The sequence below is a fragment of the Artemia sp. Qi Xiang Cuo genome, chromosome 6 (assembly GCF_049724085.1).
Source record: "Artemia sp. Qi Xiang Cuo chromosome 6, ASM4972408v1, whole genome shotgun sequence".
NCBI lineage: Eukaryota > Metazoa > Arthropoda > Branchiopoda > Anostraca > Artemiidae > Artemia > Artemia sp. Qi Xiang Cuo.
Window position 1 is genome coordinate 40,945,139 of NC_142799.1, and position 17,619 is coordinate 40,962,757.

The following is a 17,619-nucleotide window of genomic DNA, read 5'->3' on the forward strand; positions in this document are numbered from 1 at the left end:
AAAATGCAAAATTTCATATTATTGTATATAGGAGCTTGAAACTTCTACAGTAGGGTTCTCTGATACGCTAAATCTGGTGGTGCAATTTAAAGGGTCATATCACCCCTTTTTCGAAGATCGGGAAAATTTTCTCAGGCTTGTAGCTTTTGATATGTAACATTAAACTTGATTAATCTTATATATTTGGAATCAATGTAATAAGCCGATCCTTTTGATGTATCTATTTATATCAAAATTCTATCTTTTTTAGAGATTCGATTACTTTTGAGCCGAATCACTCTTTACTTATAGTTCGTTACCACGAACTGTTTGTTATTTTCGCCCTGACTACTTTGATCCAAAATTACGTCATAATAAGTGACATTTCTGATCATGTCCCCGTTTACTCTAGCTATAAATTTGATGATATGACTATTAAGAGGATTCGTTGGTCTAATGATATGTCCTTAGGCTTGATGAAGCGGAATTAACTCTCCTTAAGTCAAGATCAGCAGAAAATCCTTGGGGAAACTTTGAGGTCGATTCTGACCTTTCTCATTTATTTGATAGTTTTTACGAGTCTATTAAAGAGCCTATCTTTCATATTTGCTCTGCTTTGCCTCCTAATCGCAAATCTAATAGGGTGTTTCCGATATATCCCTGGATGATCCTTTGCTTTTTTAAGGGTTCAAAGAGAAAAAATAATCTCTAGGGGGGTTTAATTCTGCTTGCCCCTTAATTAGGGCTGTTCACCTTCAGTGTTTCAAAACATACAAGAGCATTTATAATTCTGTATGTCAAAAAACCCAAGTCCCAGTATATTTTAATTGTTTGTCAGATTGCAACAAAGATATCCGTGACACTTTGCAGGAGATAAACTCTACCCTCAGGTCCTCCTTCCTGTCTCATTCGGTCCCATCATGCCTAGCTGTCAATGGTAAACATATCAAGGAAGAACTCAATGTTCAAAAATCATTTACTTCACATTTCCGAATTTTGGTAAAAGGACTGATTCTGCTGCTAACTCTTCTCCGTCGGTATCTGATTTCAGGTCTCATCTTCGACAACCTTATATTAAGTCAATATTTCGAAACAGTGTCTGATACAGAAAATTGCTAGAGTTGTTGAGATTGAAGAATTTCTCGTCACCTGGCCCTGATAATATTCCTACTAAGGTAATTAAGTTTGCTGTTTAATCTTATTAAGTGCGTTTCTGTTGAACCATCTTCATTCTGCACTATGCTCCGATCTGATTCCTACTGCTTTATTCTCGGATGTTCGTAAAGCTCTTGAGTCTTTATTCCAGTGCTAAACTTTCTCATTTTGGTGTAAGAGGTAGTTCATTTCTTTGGTTGTCCGGTAGAATAATCTCTGCCGATCCACTTTTCCGTTCGCCCTCAAACATCCACTAGGGTGTCCCTCAAGGGCCAATTCCGGGACCTGTATTGTTTTTAATTTATGTAAATGACCTACTTTTCGCTCTTAGAAATGAAAATCTTTATATTGTTGTCGTCTATGTCATCCTACATTTTCCCGTGCCCATAATCGTTGTTTGCTTCTTTGGATTCGCTTGTTGTTTTTATTGATGATAGTATTATAATTCCTTCGTGCCCACAAAGGAATGGTGATCCTGTTGACACAATCTTAGCTGCAAAATAGATCCGAGTTAGTGAGGGGTAAACTAAGATAGTTAGGATTAGGCAAAGATTCTGCTGAGTCTTGAATGCGGAGTATCTAGGTTATCTCTTGATTGTATATATATATATATATATATATATATATATATATATATATATATATATATATATATATATATATATATATATATATATATATATATATATATTGATCAAAGAATACAATAAGAATATTGCTATAATATAATTTACAGACAAACACATAAATAAATACATATCCACAACTATATGAAATTCGTCTGTCCAAAGGCTCTATTAGCACATCAAAGGCTGGCCATTTCCGTTTCTTAGTGGTCATATCTATTTCTTAGGCATCCTTCTTGATAAAAAATATATCCTTTAAACAACGTATTGATTTGATTAAGATGAAGCTATGAAAAAGCCACTCTATTCTAAAACAGTTAAAATATATTTTTCGTTGGCCAATTCTGAGATTCATCTTCCGCAATTTAATTTTGTCGCATGTTTTATGTTGCCCAATTACGTGGATGTCTACTTTTCCTTCTTTTTTTTAGATCCCTTTCTAAGACACATAATAAAGCCGTAAATTCATTCCAGGAAACCAAGTCATTCAGCAGCTAAACCTTTAGCGGATGTTGAAAAGCATTATATTCTATCCTGTGCATTCTTCACTTTCCTTCAATTTCACGGTGATCTCCTTGGGTCTCTTAGTTACATCATCCTTAGTATTTGATCGGTCGAATTATTAGCTTCGCAGCTCTCAGAATATTTAAATTCTGCATATTTCAATAGATACCTAATTTCGATAAATAAAAGTTCAAATAGGGATAAAATCCTTTTAATAGACAGTGATGATAGAAATTCACAAAAATACCAGATATTTCGGTCACATATAGTCACAGATATTTCGGTCACTGATGACGGTCACTGTATATGTGACCGAAATATCTGGTATTTTTGTGAATTTCTATCATCACTGTCTATTAAAAGGATTTTATCCCTATTTGAACTTTTATTTATCGTCATGGAAAGGCAGTGTGGTCTCCGAAATTATCTATATACCTAATTTCAATCATTTATTTGCATGTCATATCATATGGAATATCGTTCGCTGTACGGCCTAAGACGCCACTCAATTGGCTCCTTCAGAAGACTTATGAATTTTCGTTTTAGTTTCTGATCGATTTTTTACCATTAAATACCAGTCTAGATTTTGCCGAGTGATCAGAATAAATTCTTTTAAACTGCTGAAATCTTTCCTTCTTTACACCCTCCCTCGTTCTCTCCCTCTATCCACCTCCCTTTTTCTGTCTCTCTTTCTTGCTCTATATTTTTTTATTTTTTTTTTATCTTTTTAATACTTATGAGCTACTGTTTCAAAAGTACTTGTATTTTCCCCCTTTTTTTTTAAAGGCAATAGAGCTTGATCAGTACATTATATTTGCTTGATGTTTTTTTTTTTTTTTTTTTTTTTTTTTTTTTTTTTTTTTTTTGTAAATATGTCTTGTCTGATCTTAATTGGGTGGCTCAAATCGATGTGTGATAAGTATTTTTAATATTTAGCTCAAATAAGATACCAAATTGCTTTGAAATCGGATTTCTTATATTAGAGCAAACATATTTTACCCCCTTTTCATCGAGATTTACCCCCCCCCCCCCCAATAAAAGAAAATTGAGATGACATCCATACCTGGAGTGATGATGGTTAGTTTCTCTCTAGGAAATTACATCTTTAGTGCAAAAGCTTGATAAGTTGAATTCTGCCATTCTAGTGTGAGCAGCTTTGAATAGAATGGAATGGTGTTACAAAATGACAGACTTTAATTTCTATTTTATTCCCGTAAAACACACACATTTACTTCTTTATTGAAATACGTTCTAATTGGCAAGTTGCTGTTAGGTTTTGTTCTTTAAATTACTAATCGTAATACTTTCTGAATACAGATACACCAACCGCTAGCCCTATTTGGGGCAAATATAGCGTTTTATCTGATTTTAAGGTAAAAATTAGACAGAAAAAAAGAAATAAAAAATCCTCATTTTGTCTATTCTGGGTGTCTATATCAGCCCTTTTCTAAGTTAGAAAGTCTACCTGTCTAATGGTATTTGCTGCTAACATGAGATGGTAGTCATGTATCCAAACTAGAGGTGTTACAGTTGGATTTTTTTCTCGTACACTATGGATTGCCTCGAGAGTCTTCTCTGAAAAAAGTTTATTCACAGCCACGTAATCCTGAAATCATACAAAACAGAATTAAGCCTATAACAAACATTACGAACATTATGAAAGGTACTGAACCTCACTTTGATACAGTATAAAGTCCATGATTTATATTTTTAGTATAGAAGACCCAGCTAGAGAAAAGGCCTAAAAGCATAGCGGATAACAGAGGGTCTAGGGCCCAAAAAACGGTAAAAATCTCGAAATTGCCGACGACGTTGGTGCTTTTCTGATCCACTGATTTTAAAGATGTCGCCTCTATGGTAAGACATCGGCTGTGCTATTGTACTTAAGCAGGACTTTTTCTAGAGAATCACTCGTGATAACCAGATGTTTGAAATGAATCCTAAACTGTAAATAAAGAGTAACCTGAGTCAATAGCAACACAAGGTCTAAAAGAGAAATTTGGTACTAATGAATTAGGGTTGTAAAATCACCATAAAATAAAAACTCGGTAAGTAAAATTGGTAAAATAAGGTAAAATTGGTAAAATAAGGTACTCCTTAGGAAATACAGGGTAAAATTGGTGTTTTAGAGTGTCCCTGTAGCTACAAGACCAGATGAATTTTTTTATGATTCCAATTTTCCTGGGCTTAAAAAAGGTAATGCCCTTTCATCTAGTTTCATCAATTTAATTAACTGTCCAGTTTATCCATTTGGTAATCTTCTGTCTAGGGTAATATATCAGAAATTGGACAGTGTCTGACTTCGGACATCTATTTTGTAAAAAAAAAAAACAAATAATATTCTACAAAAAAAAAAATAAAAAGAAAAAATAAATCAAATTTACCATTATTTGGGAGTAAAATCATATTAGTCATTTTTTCTACATTTTAACCTAGGAAATGTTACCCTTACATATTTAAATAGCCTTACATATTTAAATAGCTGTATTCAGCCACATTCCTCATATCATATACATGTTGTTTTGATTTATTTATAACAGTACCGAATACAATTAAAAGAGAGGTTTGTAACACTTTGATGACTTCGATTAACCAAGCACTGGATCATAAGAGCAGAACATTCAGTCACTTTTACAGTCATTAAGACTCTCTTCAACAGGATTGGCTTCCAAATCTAGCTCCTCTCCTTCAGTCTTAGATTCGGATTCAGGTGACCGTGTCTGTTCCGAAGGCCCCCCCCCCACCCTCTCTAAACGAAAGTCCTGGATACGGTCCTTAGATCTCGTCTAAGATCTAAGATCTAGACATCGTCTGCTCCTTAGAGATAATTCTGTATTTATCTAAAGATTCTTTCAAAACAACTGCTGAAACACAAGGGTCGTTAAACTAAAATAAGAATTTCCTTTAGACACTGTAGTCAGTAACAACTCGTCCAATAGCGATTGGTTAAAAAGCAGGCTGAATCTTAGAAAAGAGCACTGGAACTTTCAATTTCCAATTGACTGAGCCCCCTCCAAAGCTTATTCGACCACCCCTTCCACATGAAGTGATTCTGGGAAAAAATTAATGAACAAATATTAATACATTGAACGCATATGGGTCTTTACCTTTACTATAGGTAATGCAATACGAATGCCCCTGACTTAACAGGAGAGTAGAAATTTAAATTTCCCTTCTAATGAAAATCCTGGATTATCCAAGGGTAAAATTTTCTGGGGAGGGGGGGGGGTAGTATTCCGTGGGGGGTATTTTCCGGGGGTAAACGCCGGCTCCCGGGGAAAAGACGGCATGAATACAAGATTTTTCTGAAATGTGAAATTAAAGGAGAAAAAAGGATATTGATTCTGCTTTGGCTCTCTACATTGTTGAAAATCCAGATCATGTGGTTCTTTTTGATGAGGCAACTTTAATATTTGAAGCAGATGAGTTCCCACATTCTTTTAGGTGGCAATTGAAATAAAAAAAAAACTCCATATATGGAAATCATGCTTTAAATAGAGATATTGGAAATATTCCTATAAACCCACTTTATAATAACTTAAAATGATATGACTCAAATAAAAATTTTCTTCAGTTTAAATTAAGATCATCTGAGCACACTTTTAATGAAAATTAGGTCAGTAGACAAGCTAAGTCAATCAATTAGCAAATAATTCTTGCCCATATAATTAGGTGAATAGTCTCATTTATTCTAGCTAGGTTTTTAGGTTTGTTTGATTCAGTCTTTCTTCTGCTCAGTTAATTCAAAAGATTAGTTTTCCTTCTTTTTTTTTTAGCATTGAAGACGGCTGGAAGAAAGTCTGTCACGAAATATCTGCCTCTATCATTTTCACTTCATTTTTGTCCGCTGGATGACACTACCCTCATTTTTCTGAGCCATTTAACTTTATTGATTTTTTTTTCTTTTTTGTCATATGTCAATCCTGCTTCCAACCTTTTCTGTCTTTAACAATTGACAGAAATAATGTAACTTTATTTCAGATATTTCACCATTTTAGAATTATAATTATTTGTACTTACACTTTATCGTTCTGATAACAAGACACCTAATTCAGACTGACCGCCTTTCAAACAGTTCGTGGTAACGAACTGTATGTAAGGAGTGACCCGGCTCAATAGTAACCGAAACTCTAAAAAACGGAATTTTGATTCCAATAGTTGTATCTGACATATTTTACTGACATGTTTTACGACGCCTTCCAACTTACAGAGCACAACAGCGCGAAGTGGCTGACAGAAAAAAGATTGAATATGTTTTTGTTTTGTGTATAGCTGTATTCCCCGGTTTAATTAAATAAAAAAACAACTTTTTTAAACTGAAAATAAGGAGTGACATTAAAATTTGAAACGAATAGAAATAATTACTTATATGAAAGGGGCTGTCCCCTCCTCAAAGCCTTGCTCTTTACGCTAAAGTTTGACTTTCTCAAGACTCTATTTTTTAAAACAATAAACAACTTTAGCGTAAAGAGTGAGGCGTTGAGGAGGGGGCAGCCCCTTTCATATACGGAGTAATTTCTGTTCGTTTTAAGTTTTAATGTCGAGGTATATACTTAGGCAGCGCAGTAGCGCTGCCTAATTAAAGAACGATGTTGGCACAATGTATTATTTATTATTTTTTTTTAATTCAGACCAGAGCACTTCGTATCAAAATTGTCGTAAAAACTCCGAAAAGGGCTTATTCGAATGGAAATTGAAATGGATAGTGCCCTTTTAATAGTCAAAAGTGATTAGAAGGCAACTAACACCCCTTCCACGCCCACCATTTCCCCAGACACATCCAGTCAAAATTTGGAGATCGCCATTTTGGTCAACGTAGTTGAAAGGTCCGAAAATTATATCTTTGGGCTGGACACTCTCCCAACAGTCTTCAGGGCAAGGGTTGTAAGTTATGCCCTGGGGCATGTAAGGTTTTTATTGAGAGTGTTGTCGTAAAAACTTGAAAAAATGCTCATTCGATTGGAAATTCAAAGGGCTAGAGCCCATTTTAATAATTGAAAGTAAGTGGAAGGCAACTAACGCCCACCATTCCCCCCTCACGCCCACCATTTCCCCTCTCACACCCACCTTTTCCCCAAACATTTTGGGGGACTTCGTATCAATTTTTTTTGTTTTTCATACCAGGGCACTTCGTATCAAGTTCAAGTTCAATCATTTTATTATTAACATATACATGTATATAATTGACATAGGCCCATGGGGAGACAAGCTCGAAAAACTAGCCCTAGACAAAGATACAATAACAAATTACGCTACAATACAAAGATAATTACGACGGCAAAGATACAATAATACAACAATAATATGAAAGTAGCAGCTAGCCCAGGATCCAAATATAAATATAAATATAAAAAAAAATCAATATTATTAAATATAAATTAATACTAAGAGATAGCCGAGAGGCCCACATTCACCGAGAACAACAATCCAAATAAATAACTTAGTCATATTAAAAAGACACTTAATTAAAAGTAATTATGAACTAAATGAAATTTAAGATTCCTTTTTATCAAATGGATAGAAGAAAATTTATCAATAAAATCCTTGTGAGCATCCCAGCACCGGGCTATTGACTCGAACGGGGCGAATTTAGATCTCTCAGTACTATACTTGTCAATCTAGATACTCTTTTTTTGTCGCGTGTTATAACGATGTAAATCTTGTGATTGGGAGAACAAACTTTGATTGAGGTAATATGGGAGTAATTCCTTAATGTCATAACAAAATATGAAAATAATTGCTCCAAAAGTAAATTGTTGAGAAACTGGAAGTATATCTAGATAAGTATATAAAGATGCTGTAGAAGACTTATTTGGAAGGGCAATAGGCGATGAAATAAAGTTTCAGGATTCTTACTGCTTTATTTTGTAAAATCTGTATTGGTTTAATATGGCTTTTAATTGTAGATAAATATACTAGAGAACAATAATTAATATTAGACTGAATCAGAGAAAAATAAATGCTTCGTAAAGCAGAGTAGGGCAAATAATGCTTCAACCTTTGCATTAAACCAACATACCTTGAAATCTTTAAGCGTATATTTTGAATGTGTGTTTTAAAAGATAAGCTTACATCAATCATGAGTCCAAGGTACTTTATCACTTTCTCCCGAGATATTGATAATAGATATTTTGAAGAAGTAACTCGGGTAATGCGAGGACAAACATTTGACTTTCTGCCGTAAATTATGAAATAGTTTCTAATAAATCTAAAGCAACAAAACTTGATGAACACCATTCAAGAACATTAGAAAATGCAGTATCCAGCTTTGCCTCCAACTTCTCGTCGTTCCCCTCGGAAATTGAAACTGGCCGCATCATCAGCAAAATGTCTTTTGAGACACGGGGATGCCAAAGCGCGGTGAAAATCATTTATATAAACTATTAAAAGCAGAGGACCTAGGACAGAGGCACCCCAACCATCGAGGACTAAGGAACAGGCGAAGAGAGAAAATTACCTCCATCTATTCGTTGCTTTCTCTTATCAAGATAAGATTTAACTAGATCCAACGCCGGTCCGCGCACACCACAATTATCCAATTTACGAAAAAGAATACAATGGGATATTGTATCGAATGCTTTTTTAGAATCTAAATATATTGTTGCTGGAATTTCACCTCTATCTAGGAATTTCTCCTCTATATATTCATGAATATATTGGATGAGAGCAATGATAGCGTGTTCAGTATTGTGTCCAGACCTAAAACCAAACTGTGAATTTGTGAAAAAATTAGACGATTTAAGAAAGTCATAGAACCTCTTATAAATTGCCTTCTCAAATATTTTAGAAAATGCTGACAAAATAGAAATAGGGCGGTAATTTGATGGGTTTTCAGGAGAGTCACCTTTGTGAAGCGGAATTATCCTCGCTTCTTTAAAAGCAGACGGGAAAACTCCAGTTTTAAATGAAAGATTAATTATATGCTGTAATGGTAAAATTACTGCAGACAGTATTTATTTAACAATTATAGAACTAGACCCGTCAATTCCCGCTGAATTACCTGGATTTGGATCACAAACTATTTTTGTTATTTCAGACCGAGAAATAGGCCCAAGAAAAATTGAATTACTTTGAGGAGATGGAAGGTATAAAGAAAAAGGTTTATTACTAGGTGAGTCTAACTGGTTCTTTAGTAACGAAGCAATTTCCTTTCCTATACTAGTGAAATAAGAATTCAAAATACCAGCCACTTTCCCCAATTTGTTAGTAGTCGATCCATCTTCTAAACTAATAACTTCAGGAAAGTTAGAATTCCTTTGTTGTTTTTTTTTTAATAGAATTAATTAAAGACCACGTTTTCCGAGGAGAATTTTGAGTTTCTTCGAAAGACTCTTTATAATAAGTATGTTTCAACAATCGTATCAGTGCGGTTATTTTATTTTTGAAAATTTTAATTTATTTTGAAATATTTTTGAAAATCGAAGGAGTTGTCGTCCAAACTTCAAAAAGGGCTCATTCGATTGGAAATTGGAATGGCTAGTGCCCTTTTTAATAGTCAAAAGTGATTGGAAGGCAACTAACACCCTTGCCACGCCCACCATTTCCCCAAACACATCCAATCAAAATTTTGAGATAGCCATTTTGTTCAAAGTAGTTGAAAGGTCCGGAAATTATATCTTTGAGGACGACACTCCCTCCACAGCCCTCAGGATAAGGGTTGTAAGTTATGCCCTGGGGGCATACAATATTTTTGTTTAAAAATTTGTCGTAGAACCTTGAAAAAGGGCTCATTCGATTGGACATTCAAGGGACTATTGCCCTTTTTAATAGTCGAAAGGGATTTGAGAGCAATTATCCCCCATCTCTTTCCGACCTTTTCCCCAAACTTATCCAATCAAATTTTTGAGATAGTCAGTTTGTTCAACGTAGTTAAAAGTTGTGGAAATTAGGTCTTTGAGCATGATAACCTTCTATATAAGGTTCTTATAGATAGCAATGTCGTAGAAACTCCAAATAGATCTCTTTCTTTTCGGAGCCTAAAAGGTTTGTGCCTATTTTAATAGTCGTAAATGATCTGGGGACAACTAACAAACATTTCACGCTCATTATTACCCAAATAACATTTAGTAAAAATTTTTAAATACATGTTTGGTTCAAAGCAGTTAAAATGTCAGGAAATTATGTTTTTGAGGATGACACTCCCCCCACAGCCCTCAGGGAAAGGGTTGGCAGTTATTCCCTGGGGGCATATAAGTTTTTTTTTTTAGAAAGCGTTATCGTAGGAATTCCAAAAAGGGCTCATTCGATTGGCAATTGAAAGGGCTCTCTCCCCTTTCCCCAAACACATCTAATCAAAGTTTTGAGATACACATTTTGTTTGACTTAGTTTAAGGGTCCAGAAACTATGTCTTTGAGGATGACACTCCACCCACAGCCCTCAGGGCAAGGGTTGCAAGTTATAACCTGGGGGCATATAAGGTTTCATAGAAAGCGCTTTCGTAGAAACTTCATAAAGGGCTCATTCAGTTTGAAATTGCAAGGGGAGCATATAAGGTTTTTATAGAAAGCTTTGTCGTAGAAACTTCAAAAGGGCTCATTCCGTTGGAAATTGAAAGGGCTAGTGCATTTTGCAATAGTTGAAAGTGACTGGAGAACAACTAACCCCCCTCTCACGCCCACCATTTCCCCAAACACATCCAATCAAAATTTTGAGATAGCCATTTTGTTCAATGTAGTTGAAAGTTCTGGAAATTAGGTCTTTGAGGATGACAACCCCCTCACAGCCCTCAGGGCAAAGGGTTGTGATTTATACCCTGGGGGCATATAAGGTGTAACCTCCTCAGAGCCCTCAGGGTTGTAAGTTATACCCTGGGGGCATATAAGGTTCTTATAGAAAGCGTTGACGTAGAAACTCAAAAATGGCTCATTCGATTGGAAATTGAAAGGGCTAGTGCCATTTTAAATAGTCAAAAGTAATTGGAAGGCTTGACATTTTTATAGTAGAGATCGATGTGGGTACAATGTATTATTATTTTTTTTGTGTTTAGACCAGGGCACTTCGTATCGAAGGAGTTGTAGAAACTTCGAAAAGTGCTCATTGGATTGACAATAGAAGGGGCTAGTGCCCTTTTTTAATAGCTGAAAGTGGTTGGAATGAAACTAATCCCCCTCCAACGCCCACCCTCCCATTTTCCCATTATGTTTAAAAACTAAATGTTGCCTTAGAATAAATCAAAATACACTGTGTTAATGCTAATTCCCAATAAGGCGTCTCAGCAGTATCCCAAGAACGACTGAGGGTATTATGTTCAAGCTTTCGGGGTTACTTCTGCTCTTAAAATTTAACAAAATCAAAATAGCGTAAGTGTATGCAAGCTATCGAAGAAAGTAAACATATTTTTTGGCGAACGGTATCAAGTTTACTATTTCAGGTCAACTAGAGGAGGTATCAAACTAAATTAAACACTACTATTTGTGTCAAAATTTTTAAAAGGGTGTATGTCGTTAAAAATTGCTGAAAAATTTTCTCCAGCATACAAATAGCAGGCGAAACTATAAAGCCTTAAAAAACGAAAAGATGTACTATTATTTTCTTTTTCCCTGAAAAGACTGTGTCCATATAAAACGAACAGAAATTAATTACAAAAAACTTTTTCCACAAAATAGGTTTTACAAAGAAAAGTAAAGATCTCCATTAAACGAAAAATGAGCAAAAATAAAATCAAATAATCTACCAGGCATGAAACTACCACAAATCAGCATCGATAAATAAATGAATCCCAAAACGAACAGAAATTATAACAGATAACTGAGTCAAATTTAAAACTAGAAGAAATTTACAAGAGTTAGGCTCAAAACCCCTAAGGCTCACCTAGGCCAGATTATAATTTGTAATTAACTGAAAAAAATGCAAATGAATGTGCATTGTCAGTTTAATATATATATATATATATATATATATATATATATATATATATATATATATATATATATATATATATATATATATATATATATATACTGATGTTTATTAATCAAAATGTTAGTATTACTTGATTTATTAAAGTTATAAAAGTAAAAACATTTATATTGTTTGTAGTAAAGTGCAAATTATATTCTAGCCTTGGGAAGGCATAGGGGTTTTGAGCCCTACTCAGTCTATTTGTTCCTGTAACTGTAAACAAAGTTCATCTGAGTCACAACTATCTTCGTTAGTCGGTTCTACAGGGGCATACTACTTCTATGACTGATAATTTCCACTTTTTAGTCATAAAATTAGCGATTAACATTCTTTTATTAATATCTTCCCAACCTGAACAGGACTTAGCATCTTCCTTATTCATTATGATCCCTACTTCCTGTCTATATATGCCATTTTTCTTGCCTGAGTAAATAGATTTTATATCACCTAATTTCACGTTTCCAATCCCTGGAAGATTAGTTTCTGATTTTTATTTATTTATTATTCTGCACTGAGGACGGTTAAGCGGAGGCCTCAATCGGAATATTTGCATAATTTTTTCTTCTGTTTTATACTGGCTGTTTTACACTCGACATTTTTTACTACAAAACCTTTCACCGGCAGATTTTTCAGCAGATTTCTAAAATAACTCAGAATTCTTTCCGCCACGACTTCTTTATGGCTAAGGCTCGCTTATCAGAAAAGTTTGTAAAATTACAATACGAAAAATTTCAAAATTCCAGATGTTTCCTTCCTTCCTAGATTCTATCCTGGTCTGGCCATTGCATGGGCACACACATGAGGGGGGGGGGGCCGAGGGAGGCCCTAGCCCCCCTCCCCCCGCTGAATGATGCTGCCTTACATTTTATGTTTTTGTTTTGAGATTTCTATTATACAGCATTGGAAGTGCCGATTAGACCATGTAAGCCCCCCCCCCCCCCCTAAAATTCAGATACTGGGCGCCCATGGGCCATTGAAAACCTATCTTCAAAAGTTCTTACACAGAAACAAACCCAAGTCTTGTCCAAGAGACAAAAATTTTGCTTGCCTCAAATACGAGTAAATTTCTCATATAGTCTCCAGTGTGGAGGCGGGCAAGGTATCCAGTGTGGATACCTTGGATGTGAGGGAAGATTTGTTTTATGAAGAAGAATTAGTGACAGTATTAAAAGGATTAAAAAATAATAAGGCTCCAGGTGCTGATATTGTGGTAAATGAGTTTCTTTTACTCATTTTACTCATTTGGCAGTTCTGAGATTAGTAATTAGTTACTGATGATTATAAATCTGATTTTTGAAAAAGGGGAGGTACCTAGCGATCTTAGGAAAACCTTAATTAAACCACTGTATAAGAAAGGTGGTAAAAGTGAGTGTATTAATTGTCGAGGCATTAGTCTGGTCTCTGTAGGTAGAAAATTACTTAGTAATATGATACTTTTTAGACTCAGAGATGCTGTAGGCAAAGTTGTAAAAGTAGAACCGTGCGGTTTTAGAAAAGGTAGAGGATGTGTTGCCCAAATTTTCACTCTTGGGTTGATCATTGAAATGTGCCTGAGTTATCAAACACCTTTAGTCCTCAGTTTTATTGATTATGAGCAAGTGTCCGATTCTGTTGACAGAAGATTTTTAGCAAAGGTTTTATCATTGTATGGTATAGTAGACAGATACATTGAAATGATTAGTGCTATGTACGAGAATAACACTGCTGCGGTTTAGGTAGGAAATGAGGTTAGCAGCTGGTTTTGTATTAAATCAAGAGTTAAGCAGGGTTGTGTTCCATCCCCCTTTGTATGGATGATTTTGATGGATTTTGTCTTAGAAGCACAGGAAAGGTGATAGGGGAACACAGAACCAAATGGAGAGGAAAAACTCTCCTGGACTTAGATTATGCTGATTATTTAAGCATCCTAGACGAAAGTGTGAGCAAAATGAATGAGCTTTTAGAGGTTTTGCGAGTTCAGAATGGTAGAATAGGTTCGAAAATAAATGTTAAGAAGACTAAGTCACTAGGGCTAGGAATAAGTGAAGATGCAAAGGTGACGTTGGGTTACGAAAAGATTGATAAGGTGGACAGCTTCACTTACCTTGGTGGCATTATTAGTAAAGACGGTGGGTGCAGTGAAGATGTTAAAAGTTGAGTAGTCAAGGCTCGGAGTGTTTTTTCACAGTTAATACAAGTTTGGAAGAATACGAAGATAAGTCTGCAAACCAAGATTAGAATATTAGATGTTACACTGATAACAGTGCTCAAATATGGCTCTGAAGAATGGGCGCTCCGAAAAGCGGATGAAGATTTGCTAGATGTCTTCCAGACATATTGCCTCCGGATTGTTCTGGGTAACCAGCTTTCTGGCCGTATTTCAAAAAGTAGGCTGTACGAAAAGTGTGGTTCAATCCCGCTTTCTATAGATATAATGAGAGAAAGGTTGAGATGGCTAGGGCACGTTCTGCAGACGAAGGATGACAAATTGCCAAATTTTGTCGTTTTTGACCAAACGTCTAGGGCTAAACGGAAACCAGATAGTCCACGGTTAGGGTGGGACGATGTCACATAGACAGATTTAAAGGAAATGGAAACTTCCTAGGAGGGTGTAAAGAGGGAGGCTTTGAATAGATTGGGATGGAGGAGGAGGGTGTGTAGCTGTATTTGCCTCATGCGTATTGGTTCTGCGGTGAGTTGTTAGTAGTAGTGGAGGTGGGTATATTTGGTTCACGAGGTGTTTTGGAAAATCCATATTTTCTTCGAGAAGAGCTGGTTAAGAATATTCTTGATTTTACTCCGTATTCCTCAAGCTAAAAAAATCAGGAAACGCGAATTTTGACAAATCTAACAAAAGACCCAGACATTATCATCACCAGGGATTATAAGGGAATAAAATTGTTATCCTTGATAAAACTTCATATATTAAAAAAGTTATTGATATTTTATCCGATACTCACACTTAAAAGCCTATAGATTCAGACCCCAAAGATACGTTCACCCGTGAAATACGAAAGGAGCTAGGAATTTCGCAAAATGAAAGACTTGTTACATCACAAATGTATAAATTATTTTATCCTTTAGGTTGCTCCGCTCCTAAATTTTATGTTATCCCAAAAATCCATGAAGATGTAGTTCCTCTTCGTTCAATTGTGGCTTCTTATAGGTCTCTGGCTGCCAGATTGGGAAAATGGTCGTCGACAATTTTTCGGCCCCTTATGCCAGCACAAACTTCACACATTAAAAACTCAGTTCACCTTGTCGAAAAACTAAAAGACCTTGAAATAAAAAAGATACAATCTTGGTCAGTTTCGATGCTATTTCTATGTATAGGCTACATCTTGTGATATTAAAAAGTTTGAACTTGCTCTTCAAGGGAAACCAGAAGATAATATTGACAAAACAGACTACAAAACACTGGATATTGAAACCATTATACGTCTCCCCCATCTTTGCAATAGTTCTTCCTTATATTTCTAATACAATAACCAATTTTTTACCCAAATTATGAGTCTTCCAATGGCAATGGGTACGAGCCTTTCACCATTTTTGGCCGCTTTTTATATAGAATTAATTTAAAAAAACAAAGTTTTTCCAAGGGAAGTAAAGAGCGAAGTTGAAAATTAAAACGAAAAAAAATTATTACTTCACAGCCTATCTAACATATATTAATAAAACTAGTACAAATAAACCAACTAATTATGTTTCCCTATGCTTTTAGGATTATACAAAACTAGCGCTTTACTGAAAACGCAAGATAATATAGGAGTTTTGGTACAGTAAAAGCAAACCAATTAAGGTTACTATTTATAGAATCAAAATATTATAAATCCTTTTTAGGATCAATTCCTTTTAAGATAAAGCAACAATCCATTTTAATATTGTTAATTTATTTTTTTTATTTTATTTTTGTTTACGTTTAATTTGGCATCACTTCAGCACAATGACTCAGTTCAATGACTGGCTCTCGTTTTGGTTATGAAAAGGACATGTCATGATTAGTTTGTACGTAAGTTCTAAGTAAGGCCATCTTGATAGTATTAGGACTATAGACTAGCTTTAGAATTTGTATCATAGCTTGAAATTCACTCTTGTATAGATAGAAATAATCGGATTTCCAGAGTTCATATTATGTCTTATTTGATCTCCATTTCAAGTAATACTAAAGCATCTTTCTTACAATTTAAGCAATTGGTATTTCTTACCCGCTATTGGTATTATATATTACTTCGCGGCTATTAAAAAATATTTAGTTTTACGCTTATGTTTTTAAGATAATTTAATTGTATACTGAAAGTTACCAATGTCACAACTGGTGTAAGACTATGGAAAGCTTTATAGATTCGTTTAGTGTTGTCAGGCTACATACTCACTTTTGACTCTTAAATCAATAATCCTGTTTCTTATACTTGAAATTTGTGTTTTCAGTAAAGCGCTAGTTTTGTATAATCCTAAAAGCATAGGGAAACATAATTAGTTGGTTTATATGTACTAGTTTTATTAATATATGTTAGATAGGCTGTGAAGTAATAATTTTTGTTCGTTTTAAGTTTCAACTTCGCTCTTTACTTCCCTCGGAAAAACTTTGTTTAAAAAAAAAAAAAAAATTTCGTTTTTTAATTAAAATTTAATGTAGAAACAACGTTGCTATGATCTTTTTTATTTACTAATTTAAAAAACTTTTTCCACAAAATAAGTTTTTCAAAGAAAAGTAAAGAACTCCATTAAACAAAAAATTAGCAAAAATCAAATCAAATATCTACCAAGCGTGAAACTACCACAAATCAGCATCGATAAATATATGAAACCCAAAACGAACAGAAATTACAATAATTAACCGAGTCAAACTCAAAACGAGCAGAAATCAACATTAGTTGGGCGCAAAACCCGTATGCCATCCCAAGGCCAGAACATAATTTGCACTTGACTGAAAAAATATAAATGTTTTTACTTTTATAACTTTAACAAATCAAATAATATAAACATTTTGATTACTAAATATCAGTATATGTATATTAAACTGACAATGCACATTCATTTGTATTTTTCAGTACAGTGCAAATTTTGTTCTGACCTTGGGAAGGCATAGATATTTTGTGGAAAAAGTTTTCTAAATTAATTTCTGTTCGTTTTATATTGACATAGTCTTTTCAGGGAAAAAGAAAATAATACTTTAATTCTTTTCGTTTTTTAAGACTTTATAGTTTGGCTTGCAAAATTTTGATTGGATGTGTTTTGGAAAATGGTGGGCGTGAGAGGGTCATTAGTCGCCCTCAAATCACTTTCTACTGTTAAAAGGGGTACTATCCCTTTCAATTTCTAATTGAATGAGCTCTTTTGAAGTTTCTACGACAACGTTTTCAATAAAATCTTTATATGACCCAGGGCATAACTTACAACCCTTGCCCTGAGGGTTGTGGGGGAGTTCCCTCCCCAAAAATATATTTTCTATCTGGAAATCAACTACGCTGAACA

The 17,619-nt window shown here is 34.6% G+C and overlaps 1 protein-coding gene across 1 annotated transcript in view; it reads right to left on the reverse strand.

The window, feature by feature from the left end:
• Tps1 (Trehalose-6-phosphate synthase 1) overlaps positions 1-17,619 on the reverse strand; it is a 131,013-nt gene that overhangs the window by 53,517 nt on the left and 59,877 nt on the right. The window contains exon 4 of the mRNA XM_089090748.1: positions 3,730-3,870. Within this exon, the coding sequence (XP_088946874.1) occupies positions 3,730-3,870 (141 nt within the window). The remainder of the gene's footprint in view (positions 1-3,729; positions 3,871-17,619) is intronic.